This window comes from Taurulus bubalis, assembly GCF_910589615.1.
Source record: "Taurulus bubalis genome assembly, chromosome: 5".
NCBI classification, from domain to species: Eukaryota; Metazoa; Chordata; class Actinopteri; order Perciformes; family Cottidae; genus Taurulus; species Taurulus bubalis.
In genome coordinates, this window is record NC_136593.1 from 20,458,807 (window position 1) to 20,475,650 (window position 16,844).

Sequence of the window (16,844 nt, forward strand, 5' to 3'; positions counted from 1 at the left end):
GTTAGAACTCAGAAAATGTATCCTTTTACTTGTTTCCTGTGTCAACAAAACCACACAAGAAAAAAAATGCAACAGCTGTCTGTGCATTTACTGAAATACCTCAGCAGGCTTTTTTGCTTCGGTAAAGCCACCATGAAACTGATACGCGTCGTCATCGTTTAATAATGTGACCTACCTTTATCGATGTCAAACTTGGCCGTTTCTCTACCATCCTCCACTATTCTTCCAGGAAGAGACAATCTGAAGAAGAAGAAGAAGAAGAAGAAGAAGAAGAAGAAGAAGAAAAAACAGACCCAGACTGTTACTGTCAATGAGCCTGTCAATCTTCTATTGCTGTGGAGACAGATGACAAACGACTGCAAAGTCAAGTCCGAGAGAGAGAGAGAGAGAGAGAGAGAGAGAGAGAGAGAGAGAGAGACTTCGGCAGCCTCCCTTTCCTCCAAGCCGGTCTGCGTGACCCGTTCAGCTCACCTGAGGAAGTAGGGCTTGGCAAAGAACTTGAAATCTGCTCCATCCACGTGAAGGTCGAACTCCGATGTTCTGGTGTAGGGCACGCGGATGCTGAGGATCAGGAACTCTGGATCCTGGCTCAGGTCGAACGCCGGAGTTAACATCCTGAACACCGATTGTAACACGGACCCTGCAGCATCAGACAAGGGGGGAGAGACCTCAAGCTCCAGTTACAGTGAATAAAAGGCCTGCATTCCACAGCGGTCTGCCGGGCCCGCCTGTGTTTGAACGGCGGGCCGACTCCAGCGCCCCCTTGTGGTCGTTTCTAGTGAGCGTCGCTGCAGTTAGTCGAGCACCAGCCCACGTGTGCCAACAAATGTGACGTGAGAACTGTAAACAGAGCTCTGTTCTGACCGTGGCATGTCACAAACAGGCGTCTTAACACGAGCTCGTGACCATTTCCCTTTCCCTCCGTCCACTCTTGCTCAGAAACGTCTCGTTACCAAACTGCATTTGAAAATCCAAACATTTGAAAAGGTTTTTCACTTGTTGACAGACGTGCGCGTCGCTTTATCCATCTCACCAAATACAATGGCTTGTAGGTCTGTTCGGCGTGTAGTTATCTCTTCTGGCTACACGCGTGTTTTAAAGAAACTTGCCAACGTTGACTGTTATTTGCTTAAACTTCCATGGAGCCAGCGTTACTTTAAGCGAGGGGGAAGTTGATGGTCTAAATAGAGTTATGGTCAAGTGAGTTGTCATTGGCTTCAATGATTTCTGAATTAAACACTAAACCCACACAATCAAAATAAGTTAAGTGGCGACGTATGAAGCGACCACATTGTGTCGATGCCGCTTTGTGTCGCACAGACTTCACGGACGTGTTATTAACTGACGTTTCGCTGTAAGGTAGCGTTAGCTCGCTGCTAGCATAGCCTGCTCCCTGAGCTAACGTGGGTCTCCTCGTGCTTCGGCTAGCAGCAGCCGAGCTGACACCGCCCGCTGCCGGTCACCTGCACAGCGCGTGCGGTGGGAACGGGCTGTTTGAACCCCTTAATGGACGGTCTCTAAAACACAGCACACGTTAAGGACACAGTTAAAAACGACACTCACCAGCAAACCACTGAGTTATCCCAACAGGCTTCACTGGCAGCTCGTGGATGTAGCGCCCATCTTTTACCGTAGTAGAGAGTGTAAACGGGCAGCAAAAATGTTCTGACAAAATTCACATTTTTTTCTCTTTCTCTCACAAGAGATACCTTTATGGACAATACATATATTAGGGGCTGTCAGTTTGGCAATAGGAGTGTTTAGTTACTAGACGTGGCACACATTATAGTTGCATGTCCTTACTTTCACAAAGGGGGTGTTTTGTTTTTTGCCCCTGCTGTTCCCACACAAGGTTGCAACATTGTTGATACATTCAAGGACCTGTCTGCTCTCACATTCCTGCACATTTCATCCTCTGTCTTGGGGGAACCAGTCTTTATTGGCTCATACTCCATCCCAGCTGAACATTGGGTGTGGGGCACAATACATATAGCTTTGTGTGGTTCCTTATCACAACTTTAAAGATACTCTGCTCAGATGGTCTTGCAATTGATTTTGGAAGAGAGAGAAGCTTTTGATGATGATAGAGAGTAAGAGGCTCTGACCTCATGGTTCTATGCTCTGACCTCAGGGTTCTATGCTCTGACCTCAGGGTTCTATGCTCTAACCTCATGGTTCTATGCTCTGACCTCAGGGTTCTATGCTCTGACCTCAGGGTTCTATGCTCTGACCTCAAAGTTCTATGTTATGACCTCAGCTTGATCCTAAATGAAGACGAGCCCCAGGACCAGCCTGTCAGCAGCCGGCAAGTGAAGAAATATGGATATCAAAAAATTGTGGGCGCAGTCTTGGGAGCCCAAGTGCCACGGGTTCTAAATCAAAGCTCTGCATGTGTGAAGTAACTGCTCAGATTTCTAATTGCAATCCACGAGGACACAACTTTCTTTTAAAAACGAGAAGATACTCTAAACATCCCATTTGAAAAGACAATACAAGATCAGCTCACGTGTTATGTGGGATCTGCAGAAAGAAATCACGCAACACAACAACTCTGTGGTCACTCGACCAGCAGATGTTGAAAATTATTGCTCTACAAATGAAAACTGTTGTCATTTATTGTTTTATTAACATCTACTGCGAAAGTTGCTGTGTCAATAGTTCAATCTCTTTTTTTAGAGACACACTTCAACCCCGACACAGCCATTGCACTCTACTGGTGCGCCAGTACGGCCGTGATTACGGTAAGGCGGGAGGAGCCACGCCTCCGCGGTGTAATCCTCCATGGACGTGCACAAGCTCCTCTCCGCTCTCCATCATCATCATCATCATCTGCAGAAAAATGCGAGCGGGGAGCGGTAACAAAATGTTAACTGGGGCTGCGCTCCCTCGCCCGCAGACATGAGCGGGGTCCCGTCTGCCTCTCCCAGCCGCAACAAGTCGCTCTCGCCATGCGGATCCACTGCAAAGTAGTTGTGATCGCCGTGTGTTTCGGAGTTTTCCTACTTTTATACTTTTTGGGAGGCAACGCCGCGGACGATCCGCTGCCGAAAGAAGTTGTTGGGGAGCAGGAGGAAGAGGCTGCAGTAGCAGCGGCGGCGGAGGAGGACGGACACTCTTCTCGGTCGCCGCCGGAGCCCGGACGCGATGTGGCGGCGAAGTTTGCGAAGAAGAAGAAGAAGACGACGACGAAGAAGAAGAAGCCGCCCGCCGGAGGAGTGGGCGCGCGTGCGGAGGAGCCTCCCGGGGGTCGGAAAGAGGGGAGAGCGGTCAACGCCGGCGTGAATGTGAATGCAAAGAGGTGAGGGGTAGTTTCGGGTGTCTTTTCCCTCCTCGGGCGACTTCCACAGCCCCGGACGAGCCCGTTTCCGTTCGTGCACACGCGAAGACGTCGCCCACTACTTTTGGTGTCGCTTTAATCTCGTCTTTCCTGGGGAAGTCACGGGAGGGAGCGAGTCACGCGGGTGTTCGGGCTCTGGAGCATCAAAAACGGCCCACATTGTGCTCAAGGACGCCGCCTCCACAATACACTGATCTGTCAAGGGACACTTGCATATCTGCTGCTTGGCTGCATTTTATTGGCAGTATGTTTTAAACATTTTTTATTTATTGTATTATTGTTATTGGACTGAATCACGCTGTTGCAATCAGGGGGTGCTCACATGTCTGGGCTGAAATGTGAGTATAGAGAGCTTGACTGTTGACCACGGCTCACAACAGAGTAATAATTAGCTGACCTCCCCATCTTGATAATTTGACTGCTGCACTGAAGGGGGTAAAGGTCACCTTGAAAGAACCACATTGCAATTAATAAGGAATACAAATGAGCACAGACTGGTTTTAGGTGGCCTGCTAACATTAACATATTTACTGGAAATGGCTGTTTATCTCGTTAAAGTCTGCCAAAAACTATCTAACGTGGGAGTTGAAAGCATGTCAGGTGGGATTTTCTTTTCCTCTTTGGACGCCGAAAGAGAAGCTGCACGCTGGCAGGCGATCTGATTTTAGTTATCGTTTGCGGCCCTTTCAAATTTAGACAAAAGGCAGAGTTTGTCAGTTGCTATTTCTGTTCAAGAATGGGAGCATTTTATTTTGTATTATGTCTTCCAGCCTTGTACATCCCTTACGGTGCCCCCACCCCCACCACCTGGGCTGAACGCCAGCCATGCCATAATAGCCACAACGTGGTTGTGGAGATACCAGACAGTAATATGTATTCTACTCCAGAAGCCAGACGGGAGGTTTCGGGACGCTGTTTGCTAGATAAAAGCCATCAAGGCGTTACGTTTGAGAAAAGGACCTTTTGCGTCCTCCCAGAAACCACACTCCTCCATGTGTGCTCGGCACTGATAAGGGAGACGGGGTGGAAGGGGTCACCGGTGGCCTCCAAAAAAGAAAAAAAAGAAAACACTGCCAGGTTTGGAAAGCGCTCAAGACTGACTGCTGAGATTAAGGGGAAACGAACTGAGCAGCTGGCCAAAGCCTCCAAAAAAAACAAAAACACTTTCTCCCATTTAATTGCGTGAGCTAATCAGATGGCTGGCAGTAGAGAAGCCAGAGGAGTCCAAACAATGGGGTGTAGCTTTCTAGCAACGTGCCTCGGTAGAAAATAGTGAACGCTAAAGCTCTGTTAAAGAGGTTCATAGGGGCAATAAGTCCAACACTTAGAGCTGAATGATCGATTTTTAGGGTTGTACACTGTGGCCTCTCTATCAAACGGATCATATCGGTGTGGTTCTTTGCCTCCGACCCTCTATTCATCTGTTGATCTGAGCGGCGGACAGATTTCCTGTGCGGCGTGCTTTGTAGACAAACATCCCTGAGTTTTTTTTCCAGAGCCGTATCATTTCCTCTCGACACATCATACTACTTCCTGTGGCCTAAAATAGAGATCTGCCCCCACCGGACAGACACCTTGCATAAACCACAGGCTTCCTATAAGAGGGGGAGAGGGGGGGCAGATCATACCGATTTGAGCCACACATCTTCAGCTGATTAATGAAATAGTGAAATGAGAGAAAGTTATCAACACCAAACACATGCTGGTTGCAGATTCACAAACGTGCAATTTTGCAGCTTCAAAAAAAAAGTTTAAGTGGGAGATCTTTGGGTTTTTGGATCGTTTGTCGGATAAAAACAATTAATTTGAAGCTCTGGGAAATTCCTTACTTTAAAGCATTTTATACACCGAACAGTCTCGTCTAATTAAAAAAACACATCAATAATTGATCATGAAAACATGGAGGTTGCAGACCTAGTAGCCATCCACACCTGTGACATGTAATCGTTACAACAGCCTTTTAAAATGCGTATCCCTTCACTCTGACCTGTTGATCACCTTCAGTGTTGTGTTTCACTTGCAGACTAATACAGATGTGCCCGGCCCCTCTATCTGCTTTGTTACTTTGAATTAAGGGCCCTGCATCTGCAGGACTAGATGGGCGCAGATACTTTGTGTCGAAACAAATCCCCCGGCTTTGTCACTTCAAATAGAGTTCAGCGATGCCCCTCGCAGTAAAGAAGTCGCTCTCTCACCGCGGCATTATGCATAGCTATAAAAATGTCATCTCGCATGACTGAACGCTCTCTCTCTGCCGGGAGTGTTTTGAAATCTCCACGCTTGCCCGTGCAGCGCGACGTGGCGGTTGGAGAGGAGTGTGTGGGGGGGGGGGGGGGCGCCTGTGTGAGCCCTCATCGGGGGCAGTTCAATCTGACTGTTAGACTGGCTAACTCACTTTTAATCTACTAAGTGAATGAGTCATACAGGGTGTGGAGGGAGAAAGTAGAACGATAGGAGGACGTGCCTCGGGTAAAGCCGTTTCTGAGGAGCAGGATTTAAGACCATAGATGGCCGCTTTTTTCTTCACGGTTACGGATCCAGCAAGTGTAGAAACGGTTCATTGATTGGTTGATTAGCTGATGAGTCGGCGCTAACATCCCCCCGCCGTAAAGCACAGTGTCACTATCCACGCTTTCCCCGGTGTAACTCGCCTCTTAAAAACACATGCCATGGTTGTCCTACAATGCAGGTATAATAAAGTGTATTTGTATTCAGTACAGGTGCCGACCTCCAGTTCTGAAAAGAGAAGCCAGTGCTGAAGTGTCTTGAACTTGCATTCTCTCTAATGGCCAGCAGGGGCGACTAGACTGTATAGAAGTCTATAGGAAAATTACTCTACTTCTCACTTGATTTGTTCCCTCAGTAAGCATTGTAAACATGAGTTTATGGTCTTAATGTCTAGTTTCAAGTCTTCTTCAATACAGCATGATGTTCATTTAGTAAATGATGGTCCATTTAGATTAAATCAGAGTCAGACCATAAAGCAGGGTATGCTTTAGGGTGGGGCTACCTTTCGATTGACAGGTTGCTACCATGGCGTTGTCCGGTCTGGGAGTTCTGTGTCTTTGTCTTTCAACTGCAAGTTAAAAGTTTCTGAATTCCTCTACTTTGAGTCCAAGCCGCAAATCGGTCTGAAGAAGCACCCGTAGCTTTCATCGAAATGTGGCATTGCATTTAGAGAAAGCAGAAATCTGGTCGATCCCTAGAAAGGGACTGATGGGGGACATGTTCAGTCTTCAAGCCCACTGGTTTAAACCAAAGGGAACATGCTGGATACAAGTCCACCAAATGACCCAGTAATATGCTGACTAATTAAATGCCTTCAAGGTGTTCTTTGATGTAGTCTGTACTCTGGCTCTTCACTCTGTACATGTACACTTTTCTTCAACTTTATCTTCAAAGATGCTGCTTCCCCCCCCCTGACATGATTTAAAAGGGTTGGCTGTGGTGCTTTGTAGGCAGGCAGAGGGCTCCTCGTGTGCTCACTCTGCAGCCAGTAATGAATTCAATCCTTTTGTACCTCCTCTGTGCTTTTTTTTTTTTGACTGCTACCAGATGTGGGGAACGCTGCCATCACACAAAACATCATGTGTGCGGCCAAATGCATAATGCAACAAAAAGGAATTTGTGTTTTTCTTTTGTCTGTCCAATTTTCCCGCAGAAATCCGTTTCAAGGGCATTTATTTTTGCATGACTAAGTGCGACGTAATTACACCCCGCCGTGTTGAGAGATATGGATTGCTTTTTCCCGCGGGAGAATTTGGAATGTGTGTTCAACAACCTTGACAGAGCAACGGCCTTTGAAGCGCGGCGTACAAGATTTCTCAGCACCTTTTCTCGTTTCACCCTAATCTGCGGTTCATCATTGTCCCTCGGCCATGCAGAAAACGAAGTGTCACGCTCGGAGGCCGCCCGGCAAAACCCACCTGTCAAATTTCACCCTTCACTCTTCCCATCCGGTTTTACGGCTGCTTCCCTCCAGGCTCCGAGGAGATGCATGCCGTTCGGAACGCGCAGTCTTTGATGGTAAAACGATTTACCATCCACTGTTTTCCCAAAATAACGCTTCATTCTGAAAATAAAAAGTTCTCTGTTCTTTTTTTCTTTTTTTTTTTTCTTCATGTGCCAGTCTCCTCTCCCTATGGCTATGACAACATTTATGTTGAACATTCTGTTATCACAACCAGCCCCATGGAGCGTGTGTACGTGGAGGACAAGTAGACGATGTCGGCCCCCCTGCTTCAGACTCCCCCATTGTACAAATGTTTCTGTATCATAGTAGGAGACACTCTACACGGCTGGGTGTATTTTAACACAACAGCACTACTAGCTCTGCAGAGAGAGCACATTTTTTACATCAGATAAAGGACCTCCTTGCCTTTTGAGCAAGGAAGAACAAAGTCCGGTGGGAACTTAACAGAGCTACAAAAGAAAAGGTGTGTGTGTGTGTGTGTGTGTGTGTGTGTGTGTGTGTGTGTGTGTGTGTGTGTGTGTGTGTGTGTGTGTGTGTGTGTGTGTGTGTGTGTGTGTGTGTGTGTGTGTGTGTGTGTGTGTGTGTGGAAAAAAAGAGGATGAATGTGGTGATCTGCTATTTCCTGGAATGCGTCGCTTTGTTTCACAGAGCTTAATTCTCATAGAGTGCAAAATAAATGTCTGTGCTTTTGTGTGCAGGTTTTTAGCCTTACTTTGTCTGGTGTGACCAGATAGTAGCTAGCGTTAGCAAACGTTATTCAACCGTTTCGCTGAATAACTATTTTCTCCTTGTGCTACTGTCACATTATATTTCAGCATTTATCGTTGTCCTAGGAACGGTTTCTCAGAATTTCCAGTGTTTTTACTTTTTAAGGCTAAACTGTGTAACTAGCATATTATCAATGTCCTAACAAGCTGAGAGATTTATTTGAGCTATGTTGACTAGCAACCAGCTAGTTAGCCGTAGCTAACATAAATTGTAGTTTTTTCTTAACACATTCTACTTGTCGTATTTACATTTTGTCACAAGCGAGTCGGCGAGTCTTTCTCCACCGTTGGATAAAGGGACCGCGTTGTGTTATTTTGTTGTTTGCTAGCAAGAACGGTAGCTGTTAAGTGAGTGTAAATGACCAGCAGCTGGCAGATGGTGGAGAGTCGTTGTTATCTTGCAGTCAAACTTAGAAGCTCGAAATGTAATTGTTTTAAACCTTTTTAACTGGAACACATCTGCTCTTTCTTTGAAGCAGCTGGCCCTTTTCCTTTATTAACGCAAGCTAACATTAGCTCAACCTGTAACAGAAATGTCTTTTTGTTCATGAAATCATTGTATTTTAAATTGCAATCACGTTATTTATGTCACGTAAATTATCGTTATAAAACTCAAGTAGGTCAGCCCTACTTCTATCCTTTTATTCTATCCCTGAGTCTAAATTTACATGACAAGCAGCTGAGATTTATTCAAACACCTAAAACTAAAATTGTCAGTTATTATGTTCTTATATCTACAAAGACGTGTGTGTGTGTGTAAGCAATGCGCAACACATCATTTTCTATTTGATGGATCTATGCAACCAGAAATAAAACTGTCTGAGTGTTATCTTTACTACAAGCATGATAAAGGCTATGTTTTTGTAGAGTGGAAAAACATATGTTAAAGCAAAAGGGAACCGTAAGTAGCAAGAGGTTAATAACTAAGTGCTGAAATGCTATATTGTTTTGTGGATTTTTGTGTAGAAATGTTCATGGCTATGTTCGTGTGAGTAATGCTTCCAACTCGTATTTTTTGGTGGCTTAAACAAATCAGTGTTTTGTTTATCAATCTTCAAAAATTGTCTGTACCAGCAAACGACGGAGTAACGCGGCCCGACCTGTGACCAAGCGCAAACGGGCGGAGGAGGTCATGCACCTGGCCGTGGTGGCCTGTGGGAATCGTCTGGACGAGACCCTCGTCATGGTCAAGTCGGCCCTCCTGTTCAGCCTCAAGAGGATCACGTTTCACATTTTTGCAGAGGACCCGTTGGCCCCGCAGTTCGAAGAGAGGGTGAGAACCCTTCAGTGGCCCCGGTGCCAAAATATCTACAGTGTCGGGTTTTTACAAAAAAGATCGAATGTGGCGCCACGGATACTTTTTTGCTATAAGCGCCACTCTTTTTGGTTTGTTTTCTATGTGCACTTCTTTAGTAAGTCCTCTGACTTCTGATATAATGCAGCCCATGTTAACTCCCCTCTCTCTTTTGTTATTGATGATATCAAGATCAGAGCAGTTTTAACTCTGACTCCCTCTAGTACAGACATATAACCCTTTTATCTCAAGGACAGGGTGTCGTATATCACCAAGACGCCCCGCTCTTTTTATTTTTTTCTCCAGCATCACTTCAAAGTCACCTTTACAGAGGTGCCTGGCGGGATTTCGATTAGCTCCACTGATATGGTACCTCGCAGTCTATTAACATTGCGTCTAGAAATGGTCCTTAAACAGCTTTTGAATCCGAACCCTAAACCTGTGTGCTTGCCGTCGTGTGTAGTGGGGAATCATTGCCATGTGTTTAAAAACAGAATAAAAAAATCTCCTTGTGGGCAACGGGGAGTTGTGCTAGATAATAGGGCACATATGCTGGTTATGCACAACAACGAGCTTATGTCCGGCCGTGTTGGGGAGATGGGTTTGTCCATTATCTCGGCACAACTTCTGCCAATGGCCTCGCGGCGCTCCCTCACCCGTTTGAGGGCCAAGCTGATGATAATTGGGAGGGTGGCGTCCCTTGTGTAGGCTGGAGCTTTTTAATGAAACAGCTGGCGGATGCAAACGCTCCGTGCAGAACCACATGGCGACACGTGGCTTTGCCTCGTCCAACGAGCAGGGCAGTCTTTTGCGAGGGCGTTTAATGTCGATAAGCCTGTGAAGAGAGAGATGGGCCTTCAGAATAGTGTTTACAGTGGCTGTTTCTCCCCACTTTTCCTCACACCACCTTCCATCAGACAGTTCCTTTCCTGTCTAAAATGTGTCTCCTTACTTCCAGCTGAACCAGTGGCCCCACTCCGTCTCCGCCAAGTTCCAGCACCGGATCTACCCCATCACCTTCTCTGTGGGGAACGCCGACGAGTGGAAGAAGCTCTTCAAGCCCTGTGCTGCTCAGAGACTCTTCCTCCCTGTAAGCCTGCAGCACTTATCCCCTCTCCTCACCGTGCAAGAACGAATGTCGTGAATCCAATAGGTTTTCTACTGACACAGCATTTTCATCCCCTTCCCTTTTTGTTTCAACTCAGCGCATGTTTATAGTTCATTCATTACTGTGATTATTGACGACTTCACACTTTTTTCCTGCAGCATTTACGTAACGAGCGGTCTCTAGAGGCTTTCATCGAGTGATGGCCATTGATTTTTCTTTTTCTGCCGGTGTCCATTGAAATAACTTAATAAGCTTACTAATGAAGACGCTGCAGGTCAGACTGATCCATAGGTGATTTCTCTAGCTGCGAGGCAATCAATGAACATTCCCTCTTTGCTTTGTTGGGAATACCATTTCAAGAGCTTGTAGCCTCTCTGCCTCTATGGATGGTCTGAAATATGGAACGGCTGGATCGGTCCATCCTGATTTAGTACCGTCCCCTCCTTTCACAGATGTTTTGGCAGTTAATGCAAATCAAAATCCATCTGCTCTTGAAGTACGTCTGGTACACTCCTTTTTCACCAACCGTAACTTCAGGTGGAGGAGACCGGGGTTGGTCTGCCGTACAGAGATGGCACAGTTCATCAGCACCTTATCAGCATTTCTTCTTCTACTTCTTCTTCCACAACTTTGATGTTTGATGATATGTGAATTCTTCCACAGATCCCGTCACACTATTATTATTATTATTATTATTATTATTATTATTATTATTATTATTATTATTATCTGAATTCTAGAATCTGAGGTGCTCAATCCTTTCTAAACTGTGTGAAATTATTAAATGTTGAACTATATGAAGCAGCACTTCCAAAAGCCCCTATATCTACCAAGTCGGCAGTTTTATTAAAATATTGAAGCTTCGGGGTTTAGTTTGCTGTTGATTCCCACACCCCAGACGTTACGTTGATCTGATCCAAACCGAACCTCTTGATGCTTACTGCATAATGTATAGTTTTATGTTTTATTAATATGAGAGTTGCGGTCTGGGAGAGCGAGCTGTATGTGGCAAAGAGTGTAAGTATGTCACTGCGGGAAGATACAATATCACGGACGTAGTAATGCCCGCTCTAGTTTGTTTTAGATGAAAAATTGCGGGCCGTTTATAAATATAAAACGATGAATGCAACCGTGTCCTCCCAGGTCATCCTGAAGGACGTGGACTCGCTACTCTACGTGGACACTGACGTGCTGTTCCTGCGACCCATGGACGACATCTGGGAGCTCCTGAAGTCCTTCAACAGCACCCAGCTGGCCGCGATGGCCCCGGAGCACGAGGTCCCAAAGATCGGCTGGTACAGCCGCTTCGCGCGCCACCCTTTCTACGGAGTCACGGGGGTCAACTCCGGCGTCATGCTGATGAATCTCACAAGGATCCGCAGCACGATGTTCAAAGTAAGCGTACAAGCATTGGCCCTATTTCCTCACACTCTGATAGTGTAAAAAAAATTCTATATAATAATAATAAAAGCACAAATGAGCTGTGATTTCCCCTTTTTTGCATTCTGAAGGTTGTTTTCTTTGAGCTGCGAGTGGGCCGCTATTGAAGCTGTCTGATTACCGCGCTTGAAGCACAGACTTCTGCCCTCAGAACTTAATTTAGCAGCTCTCCGGCTTTTAATGCTGCCAGCAGCTTGCAAATGGAGCGGGAATGTAAATGTGCTCCTCCTTTTGATGATGTGTTTTATTTTTTTTGGGAAGGAGAAAAACAAAGATTTCTCTGGAGCTGTTTGCGAGTCAATGTTTGCTGTTGGTATTTCAGAACAGCATGATCCCCAGTGGCCTCTCATGGGAGGATATTCTACATCCACTTTACCAGAAGTACAAGAACCACATCACTTGGGGAGACCAGGACCTCCTCAACATTATCTTCCACTACAACCCAGGTAACGTTTTATTTTTTTGTTCCGGTGTATTCACGTCTTCAAAAGTGATCATAGAACACATCATGTACCCATCTAAAGAGGCTTCAAAGTGCTCCATTGAAGGCCCACAAGAGGCACCACCACAACATCCAACTGTGCACATCTTGAATTCAACACGGCCGCGTCAACATGTTCAACATCAATGCCGTCTTATTTCGCTGTTGATGAACCGGTCTACGTCATGAATCTGGGTTGGCAAGCAACACGGGCGGCCGCGTGGCTGCAGGCAACGGCAGACTGAGCTCCAGCTGCAGCGGCCAGATGCGGGCATGAAGCGCTCAGAGCGACGTTGAGCTGGCACAGCCGATGCAGTGTTTGTCTTACATGGTGCAGCTTTGAGCTACCCGCGATCTCCGGGGGAGTTTTCGATTCAAGTTGGTCCATAAGCATAGTTCGGATTTCTTTATTTCTTTCCTGCTTGTTCTGCAACCAGGAAAAGCTTCTAACGAGAGTTTTTTTTGCATAATCCCCTTGTAAGTTTGAGGATCTATACCGTGGTTCCAAACTAGCTATTTATATAAAGTTACTGTCCTCACTGTGCCCTAGTGTCGTATTCATATAAGATACAGTGCTTGTTGTACGACATGGCAATAATGTGTTGTTTTGTTTTGTTCTTTCCCCCCCAGAGTGTCTCTTCATATTTCCGTGCCAGTGGAACTACAGGCCAGATCACTGTATGTACGGGAGTAACTGTAAAGGAGCGGAAGAGGAGGGCGTGTCCATCCTCCACGGCAACCGCGGAGTTTACCACGACGACAAGCAGCCGGCGTTCAAAGTGGTCTACGACGCAATACGGGACGTGAGTATCCCTGTGGGACATGTTCCCGTTGTACTGAGACAATGTGGGGTCGATGCACAGTTCTGTGTTTTAAAACCGGATCCGGTCACTCAAATACGGTAACCAACTATTTTGATCAGTAGACGTAAAACAAATGTATGTATGTGCCCATCTCATTTCCACGAGCCCTCAAAACTAAATGAACTTAGATAGAAAACGTTTACACTCATGTGCATTTATGACAAATGTATTTTTATTTGCATGAGCAAAAACATGTAAGTGAGATAATGGAGCATTTCACAGCAGAAAAACCCAGGTGTACCTAATCACGCTAACGATGGCTGCCCTTCCTTCAGGTGCGTCGGGTCCTGGTGTTCTCCATCGTTAACGCCGATGGTTACACCTGTAGCTTTTCCATCTCCGCAGGTTGTGGACCGGAGGAGTGATATCATGAACAGTATCGTGATATCTTATTGTTTGAGTAATAAGCCCTACTTAGTTTATAACAGGCTTTGATTTGTTAATGGTTTATTAGGGGTCAAGTTATATTATGTGGCTGTAGCGTTAGGACCTAGACAGCTGTTTTCCTACCTAGCTTCTTAAACGCGTTCAGATTTAATGTGAATATACCTAACGTGTAGAGGAGCGAATACACTTGGTTACTGTGTATATAAAGGCATGTAGAGGCTCAATACAAATGTTAACTCCGTGCTCCAGAATATAGTCTTTGCGCTATGCTTAGCCTAGCAGAGCACAAACGGTGGAAGCGGGGGAGTGTTATGCTAACCCTGTGGGGGAAATATACCTCAACTGAGAAGCAACTGATATTTTTCACTTTTCACCTGACTCTAAGGATACGTAAAGAAGCGTATTTCTCAAAATGTTGCACTGTTCCTTTAAGGCCTTTAGCAAGAAAAGGAAAAAAAGAGCAGCTTTGAGTATTTTCTCTGTGGTACAAAGTCTCTATTGCTTGCATGAAACAATCTAGGTCATTTTTTTTTCTTCTTTTAATTTAGAATTTGTTTTCTCCGGCTGCAGAGTCAGTTCCCCTCCCTGCTCCGCGGAGATAAGCCTCTCAAAGACGAGCCGGGTCATAATTTATGATTAATACAGAACACCCTCACCCCAGCTCTGCTGATGGAATTTGTAAACACCATTTAGCCCGTGATATGTTCCATTAAAAACCCATCAAACTGAAATAGCATTGGGATCAGAACTGACACAGGACAATGACTCTGTTCCTACAGTATCCCTTCGAGGACAACATGTTCCAGTCGCTGTTCTACCCCATCCAGACCAAGTTCCTGGACACGGTCAACACCCTTTGTGGTCGGATTCCTCAGGTCTTCCTCAAGCAGATCGAGAAGACCATGCGGAAGGTGTTCGAGGAGAAAGTGGTGCGACACGTCAGGCCGCACAAATAAAGTGATGGGAGACATGGACTCCCTGTTTTCAACCGGACAACGGCGAGGACCGTGGACCGTGTGTCGCACCGCCGTCTCCCAGCCCGAACTGTGGGTGCTCTGTGTTTGCTGTGTATATTCGACACATACCACGTCCTGGATTTGGTCTCGTGAAACATTGGCGTGGGGTAATAAGCCAATGTATACAGAGACGCATACAGTGCTGGTCAGTGATGCCGTAGAATAGGTTTTGCCTTATTACCGTCTCAAAATGTTCACCTCCCAGTTTAAAAAAAAAAGAATTATGAAACTATGAGTTCTACATCTCAAGTGTGGGTTGAAAGCAAAATAATTGAGGCATATTTACATCAACTGAGAGTTTTAGAACATTAATAAACCCGCGCTTCTACAATCATGTGAACATTTTACCGGCAAATAACTTTAACCGTGAGCTCGGAGAGGCACAAGTTGCCAAATGCCATCGTCAGTATTCAACATTACAGCACAACCGAGGAAATGTGGAATTTCCTGTTCAAGAGCCGAATGTTAAAATGCACTTTCAGAATGACATTGAGACTGGATGGTTGTTTGCACGCAACATGTCCACATCAGATGCTAAACTGTCCGAGGAAACCAAAATGCTAGCTTTTAAATGCGTAGTGACATACTACAGGTGTGTGTGTGTGTGTGTGTGTGTGTGTGTGAGTGAGACTGAGACTGAGACTGAGACTCATGGGTCACATTTTTAGCAGCATTCCTTTCAATGTGGTGATCTAAATGTGTCATTCATACCGGAAACTGGACTTGGCTATGCAGCCACCATGTTTTTTTTCTAAATAAATCAATGCAATGTGCCAAGTCTCGTTTTATGTGTATGCATGCAAATTCATGGGAATGTAAATGTATAACGGTATGCAGAACGTGTGAAATGCATTCTTCTCACAGGTGCGTTATGCAGTAAGGTAAGGTGCATTGCTCGATCGCAACATGACTTGAGTTGTTTGTTTCGATACTGGACTTCATCTGAACTTCCCACTGCACTGCGTATGATTCACCAATTGCTTAGAGTGGTGATGTAAGATTTTGTAATGCTGGAGGCCAAAGAGAACCTGTTGGGAGTCTCTCCCCCTCCCCCACCCTCCAATACTGTGCCTAAAGTGTTTTCAAACCAATCTTTTAAACTCTAGTTCAATTCCTGACTCAATGTTGGGCTCATTGGGAAAGTAAAAGCAAAGTAGCAATAATGAGTCGTCTGTTTCACACAAAGCGTTGTTCACAAAGTTTCATGTCCTCATGCCCCGAACCCCACACACACACGATGAGCAGCAGAAGAGCAGGTGTGAAACAGGTGTGAAACAGGTGTGAAACAACCGACAAAAAGAGCATTCGGCAATCCACAAGAGAGCTCAAAATTGACATATTGTTGAACAAAATCTGGCATACATTTAGCTCTGATATTACATATCCATAACTGGACATGTGCTCATTCACATACTAATGTTTAGAATGAGCAGCGGACAAATCTGTTCAATGTTTTGATCTCTAGGCAGCCCAATCCTTTATATGCTCCTTTTACATTATGAATCCAAAATGATATTGTGAATATCAGTCTGGGTCCAGGTGTCAGAAATGTTACAGTATAAACTGTATTGTGTGCAATTAAACTTCATTGGAGCTCACTGTGTGGCAATGGGCTCGATGTGTCAAATGATAACGAGAATGTTTCAGCAACAGTAACACTGTGAAAGAAATTTGGCACTTTAATGTTTTTTTTTTTTTTAACTGCAAACACTTTTATTCTACTTATATTATGTATTGCATACCATTTACTTTCATTGAAGTGTTACTGTATTGTGGTACTGGGGAGAAAATCATTGATGTGGAGCAGTGGTCTGAGCGTTGTCTTTGTTTTTAAACCCTTAGAGGGACCAGCCGAAGGTCAAGTGGACAAGTCCTCATCCCAGACCCCCAGCTGGCCCAGCAGCCCACGGCTCGTCCTGGCGCCTCACCTCGCTGTGACCTTGGCTTGAAGGGTACGGTCTGCTCACTGAGATAATTTAGTTTAGTACTTTGTTTTTTTTATGGTCTTCTAGACAAGGGTTCATATTTGTACACCTTTTATACAAGTCACATTTATAAATAACCACGAAAAAAACAAAAAGGCTTGGGTTAAATTGGAGTAATATGTTATTTTAAGGAGTCTATTTAGGGGGGGGAACTCTTATTCCATTGTTTTAATGTCTTTTTTTGTACCCTAAA

At 45.2% G+C, this 16,844-nt stretch overlaps 2 protein-coding genes across 2 annotated transcripts in view; one reads left to right on the top strand and one right to left on the bottom strand.

Annotated features, from left to right (window-relative positions):
• shq1 (SHQ1, H/ACA ribonucleoprotein assembly factor) overlaps positions 1-614 on the bottom strand; it is a gene marked incomplete at its 5' end in the record, with an annotated part of 29,527 nt that extends 28,913 nt beyond the window's left edge. The window contains 2 exons of the mRNA XM_079217657.1: positions 176-240; positions 472-614. Coding sequence (XP_079073783.1) covers positions 176-240; positions 472-614 — 208 coding nt within the window. The remainder of the gene's footprint in view (positions 1-175; positions 241-471) is intronic.
• A 2,334-nt stretch (positions 615-2,948) lies between these two features.
• gxylt2 (glucoside xylosyltransferase 2) lies at positions 2,949-15,439 on the top strand (the record flags this gene model as incomplete). Its single annotated transcript, XM_079218686.1, has 7 exons — positions 2,949-3,298; positions 9,152-9,350; positions 10,330-10,461; positions 11,623-11,874; positions 12,242-12,365; positions 13,031-13,203; positions 14,430-15,439. 7 exons carry the CDS (start codon positions 2,949-2,951, stop codon positions 14,604-14,606), a joined length of 1,407 nt encoding a protein of 468 aa, XP_079074812.1. The 3' UTR covers positions 14,607-15,439.
• Positions 15,440-16,844: the final 1,405 nt, after the last annotated feature.